General features: G+C 38.5%; 1 protein-coding gene across 1 annotated transcript in view; it reads right to left on the bottom strand.

Moving 5' to 3' along the window:
* Positions 1-8,005: 8,005 nt before the first annotated feature.
* MMRN1 (multimerin 1) overlaps positions 8,006-16,585 on the bottom strand; it is a 38,592-nt gene continuing 30,012 nt past the window's right edge. The window contains exons 7-8 of the mRNA XM_015861332.2: positions 12,212-12,358; positions 8,006-11,074 (exon numbers count right to left, since the gene is read on the bottom strand). Of these exons, the coding sequence (XP_015716818.1) occupies positions 10,653-11,074; positions 12,212-12,358 (569 nt within the window). The 3' untranslated portion in view covers positions 8,006-10,652. The remainder of the gene's footprint in view (positions 11,075-12,211; positions 12,359-16,585) is intronic.

Here is a 16,585-nt window from a genome sequence, read left to right as displayed (position 1 = left end):
CTGAAGTCAACAATATCCTCCTGTCTTGTCTGTAAAGGTACCTTCCCCAAAATTCCTTCTCTTTTAAGCTACTTTAATACTATTTTTTGGTTTTTTTTTTACTCTCAGGTGGAGCTTGAGTGACTCTAATCATACCTATCTTTGTTGCAAGTGATACAACAGAAAACAGAAAAGCTAATAAGTCAGAGTGACTACTGAGCAGTTTGTTAGCTCCATAGTACCAAGAAATTCCCATTGCTGCAATCTCATGACAGAGCCTGGGTGCTGAATGTTACACCTTGCTTCCCATTGTGTGCTGCATCTCTTATTGTCACACCAAGCTCCCCTGTTGCTGCTAACAGACTAGCATCTGCAGACCTGATGTTCTTTAGGGAGTTATCATGAAACAGACTCATTTCATATTCTTTGTACTCCACTCTGGAGATTTCTTCAATGCTTTTCTTCTTTTATGAGAATATCCCAAAAAGTTATTTCCAATAATTACTTCACAATCCACCTGTGACTATGGTCACTCAAGCTTCTCAATATTTAGAAGGAGCACACAGTCTTTTGAGAATTAGAACTCAAACTCACTTGCTGTGAAGACATGGAAGAAAGTTCTTATAAAAAGCAAAGGAAGGGAGATGAATTTTTCTATAGAAACACAGTGAATCAGGAAGGCTTTACCATGTGACAAGTATGAACTGTGTAGACGTGCTGGAAAAGCAAATAAATCATCTTTCTGTCAGCTAAGCGTCATATCACAGGAGAGTAGAAAATGGAAAGCTTTCCTAATATCTATTCTGATTCAACAGCACTGGTAAAAAAAATGAAAACAGCATCAAATCTATCACGATTAATTCTGTGCTGTAACATCAGGGGAAATTCCTCTTCCCTCCATCCCCTGTCATACCAGCTCCTCACATCAGCTTTGGTTCACTTATTTGGAAATCACTTGAACAGTGTCAACTCAGACTATAGCATGCTTTAGACACTCTCTTAAGCTTTAGGAAACAAAAGAAATTAATATATTAGCAACACTGTGACTGTAAACAAAAACAAATTTAGGAGCACAAAGAGAGAAAAACGTACAAGGAAATAATCTGCTAATTGGAAGTTCCATTAAGAGCAGCAATAACCAGCAGGGAAATAAAAATCAAAATAAAACGTCCAGATCACATTCTTTGTGTTTATCTTTGTCCCTTATTTCTATAACCAATCTGTCATAATTAACACCAGTGCATCCATAGCCAAGTGACTGTTGCTCCGGGACTGCCTCTCAAACCACACAAATAGAAGCTTCATCCAGATCATATCAATCATCAGCTGCTTCCAAGGAATACAGTGTGGGGTCTCAACTGTCCCCTTGGATCATGGAGCGGGACCCGCTGCATTCACTGTTTTCTACGTTTTCTTTGCTAGTTCACAAAATTCTGGTATTTCCCTTCCATTAACAGATCACTTCAGTGCTGTAGGGGGAGGGGAAATCAAGCAGATAACAGAAATCCTTGCTAATTAATCTGTCTATATCATTCCTGTTTCCCCCACAGTTTTGTTTTTTCTTAATCCTGCTTTATTCTATGTTATGTCCTTCCTAGGGTTCTTCTCTGCCTTAGTACTGCACATAAAACATTGCTTTTCCTTTGGTCCTTGCTGTTTTGTTTGTTTGTTTGTTTTCTTTTTTGCTTTGGATATTCTCCTGTAACAGCACTGCAGCCTTTAGCTCAGAGCATCTTTCCTTTTCCTCCAAAGGTCTTCCCCTCATGATCACTTCTCTCTCTCTCTCTCACTGGTAACATACTTAAATACATAAAGATGCATCTCACACCTCAGTTTTTATCATGTTATATCTATGTATTTATTTCTTTGCTTTACAATCTCACATAGCTTCTTCTCTCTTCCCTCTCCCACTTTCAGTTTCTGGTGACGTTCCTTGGCTCAGATTCCCCTGCACCACCACCTGTTACAAAGCAGAAGCCAAGAGCCTCTGGGGAACGGGCTGTCACGTTCATCCATTTGGCACAAAGTGGCAATGCCACACTGGTAGTGTCCAACCCATGGCTGCACCAGCACAACTATTTTGGGCTGACAGCAATCTTACAACTGTATGAGGGGTGCAGATCCTGTAAGAGATAGAAGTCAGATGGCTGAAACAGAACCACATGGCAACCGGAGGAGCATACGTGAACTCTTGACAGTGCAATTATACTCGTGACAGCACTCAAGAGGAAAAAAAAACACAACTGATTGCTATCCTTAAGAATCAAGTTGCATGTTTTGCTCTTGGAAAAACTTCTTTAGGCAGTGATACTACAAAGGAAGGAGATGACGAAGAAAAATGTTTTCCTTCTGATTTCTTGGTTTTCTTTTTTTATAAGTCTTGAATTAACTCTTCTGTGCAGCTTTACAGTGCAATAACTATCCAATTAGCAGCTGTAAATCCCAAACTCATTCCATATGGTGGGATGAAAGGATCACGAGGTCACAGGCACACTGAAGTCTTTTTGGAACTGGCAACTTACAAGTAAACAGGAGTGAACTTGCAAAGCAAAATTTCACTGTTTTCTGAAAAATTACAGCGCCTCAGCAGTCTGCATAGTTTCATAGTTTCAATTACGTTCACAGCTCCTCACAGAATATGGAGAAGCTTTGTGACTTCAAAACGAGCCATTCGGATCTGCAAGCTGTGAAGAGTCAGGGTGTGAAAATGAGGGGATGCTCTAAAAGCATTGCAACTGTTTCCTAAGAAAACTTTTATTTTTATTTTATTTTATTTTTATCTATGTATTTGAGCAAGGCTTCTTTGAATTCTGAAATATTCAGCTTCAGATGTTCTGGGGACTGCAGAGGAATACACAGATTTGAGTGAACTTTTTAAGATACTGTGACAAATAGTTCCATTCCAACTAAAAAAACAGACATCAAAGCAATCCCATGAAGGGAGAAAAACATAATCATTGAAAGTATTTTAAATTACTTTTCATAGCCAGTATGTATAAAACCAGACATGATACCAGATTAGGAGATTCTGCTCTACAATTACAAGTAAGTGTAGCCCCACTGAAGTTAGTTTTTAATCCTTAGAGATATCAAAGTCTTCTATTTATGTTTTCCTCTGGGTATTTACTGCACATTCCTGATAAACATTTTGGTTCTACATAAAGCCCACTGTTTAGAAACTTGGTGTCCCTGGGCAGGCTGGTCAGACAGCAACTATGTGCAGTTACTATGTCATATAAAGAGTTGTATTTGTGAAAGAGGCAAGGAAGAGAAAGCTGTTCAGGTACAGGCTTGAAGGGAAGCTACCCTTGAGAATTTTAATTCCCTAAGGCACATGCAGATCAACATACCAGGGCCAACCAAAGCAGCGTGCTCACAGACCAGATCCTAAGCAGGAGCACAGGAACACAATGATGTCCTTAAAAATCATGTAAACAAATTAGCTCAGATATCATGCAATACACAGTTAAAAAGAGATGAAGAGTTATACTGAGATGATAGGAAAAACATGCCATTCTCAAGGTAATTCTTTTCATGCTTCCAAGATTATGAAAGTAAAAAGATTTAGCTGTACCCCAAGGCAGCTGATAAAGAAACCAGTGAATTATCAGCATAACAACAATGGTGGAAGTTTTACTGTGGACTTCCTGCTCCTGAAATAAACAGAAACTCAGAGCAAAGATGTAAAAACCAAGCCCTCACGAGGCTTCATAATGTATCTGGAGTGAATCAGCAGGAAAGAAAAGCACATTACGAGCGCAGACCTAGGTATCACTACAGAAAGGCTGGAGTACTGCAGAAGTATTGGGCACTGCAGAGGTGAACTCCTGTGATCAACTCCGTAAGGTTCAAGAGACAGGTCCAACAGCATCAGCACTGGTAGGATGCTGTCCTCAGCATACACAAGCACACACCTTGTGCTATAGCTCTGCACAGGACAGTCATCATGCTGGGCAAAGATCAAAACTATAACAAACAACTCTCATTAAAGGCACTACCTGGGAAGGAGCTTCATAACCAAGCTGTTCTTTGTCAGCACTTCTGAAAATCACATTGGGAAGAAAAGCAGCAAATTGGACAATGATGGAAGACTACTCTGAGGCAGCCTCTTCTACCACAGAACTTCATTATTTTATTCAACTGCTGAGAAACAAGATCCTTCCAATTTACGGAGACAGCAGAATGACTAGTTACAGGTGGCACTTCATCCTGCAGCCAGTTATCCACACCAGCACCAGGTAGTTTCTGAGCAAGTTACTGAAATTCACTTCTTGTGGTCACACTTCACATGGATAAGAAACAGACATATCTGTCTGCAACAATCATGCTGGTTTCAGAAAGTGGGGCTCATGATTGTATCTCACAGTGCTGTGAAAATGAAAAGGTACAAACACAACAGGAAACAAGCAAGAAGTCTTCACTTGAGCAGGAGCCTAGCTCTGAAGTTGTCAGTACTGTCAGGTACATTGCTGGTACTTCAGCTATTTATGTGCCCACTGTAAATGTTAATTTTCTTCTGTCAAGCACATCAGCTCTTTTCAGCACCACTGCAGTGAAGTACCTGCTGAGTATACGCAGCTCTATGTGACCCTAATCCATTAAACAGGGAGAGTTACACATCCACAATTAAGTATTCATTTATACACAGCTCTCCTTGCTATTACTGTAACCATAAAAGCCCAAGATTTTAAAAACACCTTCATAACAATGCTTACACCAGTACTGTTTCTTATCCATCCTCCCTCCCCTCTACAAGTTCTGCATAGCTGGTGGAATTGAAATGAGAACTTGGCTTTGTAGCCTTCAACTTACCTCAAGATGTTGGGAAAAACTGTCAGAATTGTGATACAACTTCTTAAGCCTATCTTGGTAGTTGACTGCAAATGTAATGACACCACATCCTTAAACACATATTATTGTAATAGTTACTTCTTAACTTAAATTCAGTGAATCAATTCTCATTTAGATAAGGATTGAGCTTTTCTCCCAAGGTAGCACAGAAACTTACTTGGAATCATAAGAACCCAACTTTAGCAAACTTGAAAAGAGACTGATGGTTCATTTAACGCCTATTTTTGTCAGTTGTTATAAGCAAAAGGAAGACCAGTATGCACAGAGCAGTGAGTAAGCAGGAGTTACAATCTTACACTCCTGCTTTTAAGTTAAACCAAAGTTTTGAGCTAAAAAACAGTAAGTAGCTATACAGAAAGGAAATAATAGATAACCAGTTTTAAATTACCCTGATAACACCCAGATAAGAATGATGGCCACAATCTGGTAAATGAAAAAAAAAAAAAAAAATTTACTTACTCATGTTAAGGATCAGAGCTTGTCACATTCTCCAAAACAAAGGACTTCAAGTAGAAAACTTTCCTCTGTGGCAGCCAGTTCTTAAATGAGGCTTAGGGAGGGGTGAGACCAGGTTCCACCCCCTCCAGTCACACAGATAAATTGCTTACACCTGTGTTCCTGGGGCTGGCTGTGTCTCTTAACCAGGTGTTCAATCACTGGTTCAGGCTATGACAATAATTTCCATACAGTAACCTAACTAAATTTTTGTTCCCTTGCAAGGCAACTCATGTAGGAGTCCAAGTAGCCAGATGGAGTCAAGGATAACTTTTTTAGTTGCTATTGTTCTTGACTTTGACACGAGATAAGATGGAAGAGTGCTCCCACTTAGTGAGTGCTCTCAGTGTCTTAGCATGTTTAGAGTCAAATGTGTGATTTCATCTGAGACAATCAAGCCTCCTTGATGCTATATCCACGTAAATGTAAGATATAATGCTTTTTTCTAATGGGTTAACAAACCACTCTAAAGGCTTCTGGTAATTATAAAGAATTACTGAGCACTTCAAAACATTTGTGTAGTATTCAACTTCTGAAGATCCAAACTACAAGCTTTCTGGAAGCGTTTGTCCACTGTTTACAAACAGCTATGATCTGTTCTGCTTGCAACATGATTTAGCTAAGATTTTTCAACAGCAACTTCCCTGATAAATATTTTCAGAAACACTCCAGTTTGTTTACATGGAATATATGAATGCAGAAGACTGTTATCATTTAGCAATCACCAAAGATTTAAGTGGGGCAGGAAAGTTCATTACAAGTCACTGTGCTCACTGTAACATGTTCATAGCAACTTCAACAAGAAAGCAGCTTGATAATAAAGTTTTCTTTCTAAGCACTCTTGACTGAAGTCCCATTTAAAGACAGTGTTTCATTAAATATCACTCTTGACAGCTCTCCTGCCATTCCTGGTCTCTTACAAAAAGGAGTGACAACTTTGCAAATAGCAAATGACTACAACTAGACATTTACTATACATTTTGAATGCAAGGCTGTGATAAATACTTGTATATCTTATGGAACTCTGCTGAAAACATGATTACACCAAGAAGATTTAATAAGTGCAAAGACTTCCGCTGTAACTCAATAAGTCTTCTGCTTTTGATACCATTCAAACACAGGAGTGGCAGTCTGGGCCTCGTGCTTTCTAGCAGTCAGCTGAAAAAGAATTTAGCAAATAAAAACTGAATGAAAAACTGCAGACCTTGTTAACTCCGTGATACATCTGACAACCTGAAAGAGTTAATTAAATCCACAAAGTTGCTAGGCTTACTGTAATCAGTGTCTATTTCATTTACTGGTCTTTTCAATGCATGTTCACAGTTTTGTATCATATACAATGCTGAAGCAGTTGTTTCACCTTGATAACAAAAATGTGTAAATCTATGGACTTTATGGGTACATTTTTGAATATGGTTTCTTAGGATATGTCATAGAATCATAGAATTGTTCAGTTGGAAAAAGACCTTAAAGATCATCGAGTCCAACCACAACCTAACCATGCTACCCTAACTCTAACAACCCTCTAATAAATCATATCCCTGGATACCACATCCAAACAGTTTTTAAGCATAGCCAGGATGGTGACTCAACCGCCTCCCTGCGGAGCCTATTCCAGTGCTTAGCCACCCGTTCTGTAAATAAGTGTTTCCTGATATCCAGCCTAAGCCTCCTGTCATACAAAGTGTCTTTTTGTATTTTATTTTTATAAATTTATTTTAAGCTCATCTGCTCCCATGCCCAAATACCACTGCTACAAAGGTCCACTTTTGCAACCATTTCAAAGTAATTGTTATTCTACTCTCACTGATTTTGATGGGATTTTGCTGGTGTTATGTCTAGTAGATGAGTTCATATCAATGCCTAATTTCAGAAATAACACCTCTCTTTGCATTTGCTCAAAACATAGATGTTATTATCCGAGAAAATAAAACAACTGAAAAAACATATCCCAGATGTATGAGCAGGCAGCAACAATAGCACCAGGCAAGCACATGTTAAAAGAGGAATTTGGCATCAGCCAGAAAGAAGCAGAGCTTTGCTGTCTATTCAACTAGAAAAGGTACACAAGGAAAATAAACTGCTGATCTTAACAAGAATGCTAAGTATACGAGCAGCTGGGAATGTATTCTGTGATAACTTGGAATAGGTGAGGAAATGATAATACAGGCTCTGGATTAAATTGGATGGGCTTGTCAAAGCCAAGACAGACCAAATGTTGCCATGGTTATTGAGCCCCCCAAATAAAGAGAACACCATTCACTCTATAGTACAAAGTCTTGGGATAGCTTTGTGATCCCTTACTGAGTCTGCGGATAGCGATGATCATCCAGATTTGCAGCCTGTTGTTATTAGGGAATGCAAATCAGTCAGCGAAAATGAAAGCAGGAGAGTGACAAAATGCCTTAGGAACCACCTTTCTATGATTCCTATGAAGTTCTCTAGAGTTTTCGGACTGATAGATTTAGCATTGTCTACACAATGGTAGGTTGACTCATTTTATTGATCCTCAGTCATTTTTACAATATTATGTGCTTCATTACTCCAAACATAGAAGTTATGGAGCCACCAGCCCACAAATAAGCCCCAGTGGCCAATGCAAATCTATGTTCCTGGTGCAGAATATTAATTTTTAAAAACAAAGACAAGTGCATTTAATTTTAATACACATGAGGAAATATTTTAATGGATTATTGCACTGTATTAAAAAGTATAATGTTTATTGTATTTTTAAAAGACTATTTCTTCCATGTTTTAAATAGTACAATGAGAATAAGTTTCAGTATCATTTTGAATTAAGGAAAGAATTTTCCTGTGTTGCATCTACAGATGTGGCTTTAAACAGAACTAAGGAATTAGGAGTTTCATGAAGGATAAAAAATTAAAAAAAAAAAAAAAAAAAAAATTTAAAAAAAGACAACTAAAGAGAAAGGAAAAGCAATGAAATGGCCCAGAAAGTTTCTGGTTATTGGTGGAAAAAGAGTGGAGAGGAGCAAGCTCATACCATTTAGTGGCAAGGGCAAAGAAAGTCAAGTTAAAATAGACATGCAGTCTCTGGTGGGTCATTTGAATTTCATCTGCACAGCAATTTCCACGCCATTTAGCCATAGCCACAGCAGGAATAAGAAGACTAAACACATAAAAATGACAAAATCATACAAGGGGGGATTGCAGCATGTGGTCATTAAGCCTGATAAAATTCAGTGATACGGTAGGCTGAGTTAGTGTTCTATCAAGGACTTTGAGTGTGTACAGAAAATTACAGCATGCAACAGTAGAAATGTCTGTAGCACACTCACTCAGGGTTCATGGTATATCAAGAATCAATCAGCCACAAAAATGAAGGAACTTAAAAAAAAAAAAATCCAAAACAAAAATGCAAGCAACAGAAAAATATTTCAAACTGTTAGGAAAATTTGCAGTTAGTATAGTGGTTTTGTTTATTTCAGATCATTTAGGGAAACATAGGATATTTTTGAGTACTTATATGCTGCAAGATCCATTAACAAGTAATTAGTGGATTTAAGGCTTCAGAAAAATGGGCTTTAATATAACATTTTCATCTCCCTTGAATTCACAGTAAGTCTTTGAGAACAGAAAAAGAGCCTTGGACATGTAACCAACTGGCTGGTTGCAGCAAAGAAGTGATAAGAGGCTTTCATTCAGATCACTGTGCTCAGAAAAAAAAAAAATAGAAAAGAAAAAAAAATGCAATGGGACAGCTTAGCTTGCAGTAGGCTGTATGCATTTCCCTAGGTCAAACAGGATTCCTATTCCATAGCAGGATAAGCCCAAGATTAGAGCAGATGGTGAGACCACTTTATGCTCTCCCTTGTGTTTTACAGCATTTAAGAGAAGCCTTAGTTTTGAAGGAAGACGAGGAAGGAAACTCTGATCACATCTGCTGTTACAGGACACTTTGAACAACTTCCCTTCCCAAGAAATTAAGCAACCCTGCATCTCAGTGCAAGGTGAACCCTGAGCATGAGGCTGGGCTCCAGCAGCAGCACAGGAGGAATACTAATACTCTTAGCATTAAGAATGAAGACTGGGCCTACCATTTAGAGGTTAAACTATTTAATGAACTCTGTATGCAAAAGAGAGAAAGAAAGGATGAAATACAGTATCTGATGTTCAACGTCATGAAATAACTTCCACTTTACTGTAAAATTTTACCAGCATATACCTTCCTGGTTTGTATATGTTAGCATTTTCTGGAATAAGTATGTAAAAAACAGTTGTCTTACTTTTATTCAGCTATGTTCAAACTGCTTCCCTTTGAGGAAATAGGCAATGTGACATAATTTTATACAGGCAGTCACAGTACAAAGTGAAAATACTTTTTTAATTGGTTTGGTAATAAGAGTTGAGATCATGGAGACTGAAGTTCATAGTTCATTTCATCCTGCCTTAGTAGTCAGTGAATATAATGCAAAAACAAACAAAATCAGAGATTTATAGAGTCCAAACTTAGAAAAGACAACTATGGTTATCTCATTTAACCTTGTGTACTATAGGCCTAAGACTACACTCCAAAAGTGTACATAATGCCCCTATAACAACGCTTGCTCAGAAAGACACCACCTAAGGGAATCCAGCTGTGATTTAAATGCTTCAAGCAAGAGAAAGTCTCCAGCAAATCCATTGTAATGTCCTTCCTATGACTAATTATATTCAGCATTAAAAACGTCCACCTTGTTTCTGATCTGAGCACATAAACATGCAGATATTTTTTTTTCTGCTATGCAAAAAAATAAGTTTCTTACCATGTAGGTTCTATATGAAATTTTGAATTAATTAATTGCTGATATATCAAGGTACCTGGTGGATAATATCAAGCAAAATGGGGAAAAAAATGTTATTTTTGCTGGAAAAAAAAGTCTATACATGACTACCATTTGGTACAATGAGCTAAGTAGCAATCCCATCATTCAAATCCTCAAATCTATCCACCTCCTTTGGCGTGCAATCACATTGTAAAGGAGTAATCAAAAGAAGCTTTGATTATTCTTGAGAACTGATTCTCAGCTTCCTTGTCTGTTTATCCAATGGAAATGTAGGACCTAACTAGATCTGTGCTTCTGACTCATGTTTACAGAAGGAGGATACTTATTTTTCCTATACTAACTCACAACCTATGGACTCTCTTCTTAGCATGCACAAGCAATGTGGAGAATCAGCCCAGTAGACACTTCAAATGCCAATGCCAATGCTTTAGTTACTTTCAGAAACTTATTGCTGTGAAAGAAATGAAATATTTAAAAGCAAAGGTAAATATGTATGCCATGTGTTTCATTTGATGGTGAATGTTTACATTTATGAGTGATTTATGTACGATATAATAAGTAACCACTAAACGTAGTGACTGGTGGGTACTTGGCTGGTATAGAACCAGTTGCCAGTCTGAGCCAGACTTCTTGACCATAATTTAATTCTAATAATGCATTTCCAGCAATTACTCTGTCATTGTATTTGTTACTACTAATATTTTCAGCCTGAAAACTAAGTTTGTCTATTCCATCAACAACCAAATAGCCAGAGGCATGGGGACTAAATGATTCAATGGTATATTCAAAAACATACACCCCAAGATATGGAACATGGAACTTTCCAGTTGCTGGGGCAAATGAAGCTCCATAGTTGACATCCAGGTTGTTAAATCTGATGGGTCCTGGAGTCGTCATCCCATATGTATGAGAGGCAAAAAAGGCCACCATGGGTGCGTATCTGTACGATCCTTTTGAAAAATCTGGAAAGGAATAAAGAACAGTTTCAAACAATGCCCTTGGTATTTCCCCCCTCCGCCCCCCCCATTCCTCCTTTTAAATTACAGAAAGGCAACTAGGATCAGCCAGAAATCATACCTGAAATCACACAACTTAGTAGCTCAAGACTAATTTATATTTCTATATAATCACAGCATTCTTCTGTATTGTATAAAAAGTAACTTTATTCACAATTAGTGCTAGGTGCAGCAAAATAAGGAAGAATTTTAAAAACAGCAGGGTAACATTGTGATTGCATAGGAGCTCTCTTAATGATAACTTAGTATATTTTTTCCTTGTATTTTTTTTCCCTCTCCCTACTCCCAATTTATTCCCTTCCCCAGGATCCTTTTCATTGTTCATCTGTGTGTGCTGAAGCCAAGAATTTTCCCCACAAATCTTAGACAAATTGTGAAGAAATTTGGCACTCCTGATGTTAAATGAGGTAGTAAAAAATGTATGTTTTCTCTTCCAGCTGAGCATGCACACTATGATGCCATGCCACTGTAAAAGTGGTTTTATTCACTATTCATAAGTTGTCATGAATGAGAATCAGCCAAACAGCTGCAAAAAGCTGCATTAAATTCACATTCCATGTGGCTTGCATGCAAATTATTTGTTTTCTGGGCTGAATAAGCACAATTTCTAATTTCCTTTGAAACATTTTAAAAGGCTGTATGGTTTGCTAGTGAAAATCAGAGGTATGCCTAGAAGGACTTTTTGAGGCTGTAATCTCATACATTATGGTAGCTAGTGCTATTTATAGGGCATTTCTTGCAGTGCTAAAGCTAGTATTTCCAAGTGATGTGATTTCACTTCCCCCCAGTCCCAGCTATAGCACCATCCCTCAGCAGCCTACTGTAGTCACCAGGGAGTTTTCCAGCTATTATAACTAGTGCTAGCCCAATTTAATCCCACTGGCTGGTCATATTAAAGAATGAGATTGTGAGTTACCCACAGGGATTGTGATGACTTCAGCACCAAAACACAAGACACTACTACCTGACTTGGTACTCATTAAAGTGAAACGTGAGACCTTCAACCAGCAAATGTGCTCTAATTAGACCTTGGGGCAAAGGCCAATACTGCTAGTATAATGTGCTACTCAATTCTTTACTTGCCAACACTCGAGGCATCATCGTTCACCAGCTTCATACTGCAATTGACTCCTCCAAAGGGGTGGCGACAAGCACAAACAAAACTCTGTCTGTCATTGATACATGTTCCTCCATTCTGGCATGGGGAGCTGACACAAGCTGAATACTGCCCTGTGATAGAGAGGGAGGAAAACCAAAAACTTCAAGTTGCAATGGTATGCACATATCAAAACAATCACTATAGTGACATTGCCCACAGTTTTCAATATTCTGGGAGGCCTCTTGAGCAATTCAGAAAGCCAGTAGCATTTCTCAAAAGGTTTTGTGTGAAAGCCAATCTCAGATCCTCTCGAGCAGCCTGCTTCTTTGCTTGAACATAACATATCCTCAGCTAGTCTCCAAATTATTCAGAAACTCCTAGAAAATCTGAGTAGTTCTTGTCTCAAGTGTTTGGGTACAAGTAGTAAGATGAAATTTATTACAAATCTTTGACTTGAAACACAAAAAAATCATTAAAAAGTTCGAATATCTGAACAGCTGTGATTGTATAGTTCAAGACACTTCTGTCAAGAAACAGCAGTCTTTGCTCATTTCTTTCCTCCCTTTCTACTGACATCCCTCACCAGAATAAATACTTAAAGCCAGGTTATTGTCAAGTTTTAGCAAAATGCTCCTTCTGCAGTTCCCAATATGAGCCTTTCTATAGCAAGAAAGAAAAAATGAGCCTTTCTATAGCCCCTCTAAGGAGGGGTGTACCTACAGGTGGTTCTCAGGACAGATTTGATTTGGAAGATACTCATTCCCATAAGGATGTGGGGATGCTGAGAATCCACCCCTCCCGACACAGAAACCACAGAGCATCCAGCGCCAGCAGCTCACAGAGGCAGCTGACTTTTTGTGGTGACCACCATACAACAGTTTCAGCCCTCTTCCTCTCTTACTGTGTTCTACTCTTACTCTCTGACACAGAAGCAAAGACACAAATGAAAATCTGGCAGATTATGATCATGTGATTTAAGAAATAGGCTGGACAAGCTAATTAATCTTTGCTAAGAGTGAAAATGTTCTGAGTGGCTTGGAGTTGACAGTGCTGCACAAACAGGAAAACTTGGAAGAGGCAGTGCTGACATACCCATTTTATTTCCTTCTTTTGATGAGAAAAAGGAAAGAATTACTTTCCTGTTGCTTCATAGAGATCTGTGCTTTGGTTTGGTTTCACTAGTGCAAGCACAGAAAGCTGCTCTTGTAGAGCAGTCAATTTGCATTCAGGCAGACCAAAACACAAGTTTTGTATTTCTGGTGTTGACAATGTACTGTCTGGTCCACAATACTATTCACCCTAATGTGTCAGAATCACCTGCTCATGGAGATGGAAGGTAATAACTACTATCTAGATTACTTCAGGTTCTTGTCCTTTGTCCATAAATAATCTCAGTTCCATTTCTAGGTATCTACCAACATTGCTGCAGAAGTTTTGTAGGACAAGCAATGCAAATTACACCAAACAGGTGATCTTGCAGCACACTCACACTGAAGATGGCTTTCCTCTACATATGTACAAGCTCACCAAATCATCTCCTGTCAATACTGAGAAATACATAACTCCAGTGCTTCTGAGCTATCATGCAGTAATTACTGAGTGCTAACATATAATTCTTTGTCAGAGCAGTTTGGAGGAACCACACTCCGAGTATATTAAATACTAAAAATTTCCATGAAAACATCAGAATATGAAACATCCAAGACATATGTTTTTCTTTTCCTCTGCTTTTGTCAAGTAAAAGTCACGTGCTTTATAAAATGATTTTTTCTTTGACAGAAACTACCACCAGAGCTCTCAAAAGTGCTCTAACTCTACTTAGTCCTGCTATAAACCCAGATTAGTGGATGGGAACTCAAAAATCTTTTCAGAAAAGTATGAAATTACATCTTCACACAGTGGTATTTCAGTAATGTCTATAGTTATCTTTAGGTTCTCATCCAGAGAAAGCAATTACAGCAACCAGTTTCCATGAGAAATTGTAGTTCAGTGAGCAGAAAGCTAAATCACTCTCTACAGCGCCACCTGAATTAGCAGAGCATACAAAATAAATACACAGCAGTTATTCTTCTCACAAAAAAAAAATAACATCCACGCTGCAATCAAGCAATATAGGTCTGCCATGACTGGGGTCACAGCACAGGCAACCGGACATGAGGAAATTATGTTTTTCTTCCCAGATAACAGTTTTGCTGTTTGACATAATCAAACTTATTTTTTTTTTCAGTCATATTTACCAAGCATCCTCAGCAGCTTGGATGCTGTATGAAAAGCAGAATAGGAAGGAAAACAGCTGATTTCGCTATCACACTCAAAAAACACACAGCAGCCTGTCTGTCTGTTATTTGGCATCTGTGAATTATAAACAAAACATGCATAGGTCAAGTCTGAAAGTAATGCCTTTTATTTATTTCCATGGAAACTACAACAGATAAAAGAGCATATTAACACCCTTTGATGGAATAAATTCTTACCTGCAAAACACTATATTTCACCACAGTCACCACCACTAGTTACGCACTTTTGCTATATATAAGCATGCCTGCATGCCATTCTCATAAAAATCTAAATCAGTGCTGAAACACACCATCCACCATCTCACTGTGCTCACATCACATCACTGTTTGTTCTTCAGAAACACTCAGCAAGAGTCAACGAATGTCAACGGGTGCCACTTTTTTCCACTCAGAGGAATTCAATGACACACCTTTGCTTCATCCACCCTTCCAGGTAAGACACCATTCTGTCAGACTGCCCCTCTGCTGTCATCCACCACACGGCAACAACGTGTAATGGGACACTGATGGGAAGGTTCAACCTCTACTGCCATACCACCAACATCAGCTTCCGACATCATGGACCAACATAATGAAAGGGGTAGCACCGAGCAAGCCTGATATATCCAAGAAGCAGGAAAAAGACCACACAAAAAGGAATTATAATAAGATCAAGAACAGTGTTTCACCAGCCCACAGAGGGACAATTTTACCTGTTTTTAACCTTGGAGTTAAACTGAATTCTGACGTTGTTTCACCTGTAGTAACTTATCCTTCATGCAACAGCACTGCTTAACAACACCTGAGACATACACTCCAGATTCTAGAAACTAAATAAGCTGTGAAGAAGCCTTGAGCCAATTAGAATTTTTAGAATAGGAGGCCAATGAGCAATCAATCTGTGCAATTTTCATGTGTATTACAAGTTTGCTATGGACAGTATGCTTTTGCTATCATTTCTGGTTGATGCTACTCTTCTCCACTGTATTTTTGTTTGGTTTTTTTATTTAACAATTTAATGTCTGCCTTATACAAAAATGTGATGCCGGGGGCTCAATCTGAAAATGTCTGAAAAGGAAGTGACTTTCCAGTGTTTCCACAATCATGTCACTGGAAGCCCTGAGAGACTGGAAGAGAGAGACTAGAAATCCACCAGAGCACACTGGCTGCACAGGGTCTGACCAGCTGTCAGTCCACAATTAATAACCATGGCTAGCTTAGCACTCTCAGTTTGACAGTGATAAAAACACTGAGCATCCTAATTAGCCTAGATACAAGGTGTGCCAAGGCTACCTATGAAAAGCTGCCCAATGGAGCTAGGGGTAACAGCAGGCCTAGGGCATCTGTTAGAGAGGTGACAAGCAGAGTGAGGCAAGTTGCTCGCAGAAACTAGGACTAGCCAGAGCAAAATAATTCAATAGGATAAATTAATTGAAGGATATAAGTGAAAGGATATAAGTGAAAGGGAAGCCTGCATTTCTTTTAGGAGTCAGAAATCATGCAAAGCTAAAATCTGACAAAAAATAGGAAACATTTTCCATATATTCAACTACAGACTTTGACTTTTCCTTCAGTTCCAGCATGCAATTTCTAAAACAAAATATAGCCAAATGAAAGATATAATCCATTGTTTCACTACAGCAGGTTGCCTTGCTTTGCTAAGCTTACGTCAGAAGCAAGACTGGAAATAAAAAGTGGCTACTGCTGAGACCATAGTCTTAAACTCCTTTGGTACTTCATTCTCCAGGGTACTAAGAGCATTGATTTCAGTCACACCTATGTGAAAGTACTAAGATGGAAGGGTCAGAAATAGGAAAAATGAATGTTCTCAATGAATGTTCTCCCCTAGAGAACAGAAAGAACTAACAAGCAATGGACAAGTAGGAACTGAGATATGTTGCACTTGTTCTGCAACATGCCTTTCTGTAGTAGAACAGTGTTTGGAAGGTAAGACTAATTGCAATTCATGATCAAAACAATGAAGATTTTCCTGGGTATTTTTTCTTTAGAGGAATGCATCACCCTTATGTTAGCTATTTTAAGCTGTCTTAAGACATTCCTTTTTTATTAACCCAGTCAGAC

The sequence above is a fragment of the Coturnix japonica genome, chromosome 4 (assembly GCF_001577835.2).
Source record: "Coturnix japonica isolate 7356 chromosome 4, Coturnix japonica 2.1, whole genome shotgun sequence".
Lineage (NCBI taxonomy): Eukaryota > Metazoa > Chordata > Aves > Galliformes > Phasianidae > Coturnix > Coturnix japonica.
Note: the sequence above shows the minus strand (reverse complement) of the source record. Positions and strands in the feature narration are given on the sequence as shown.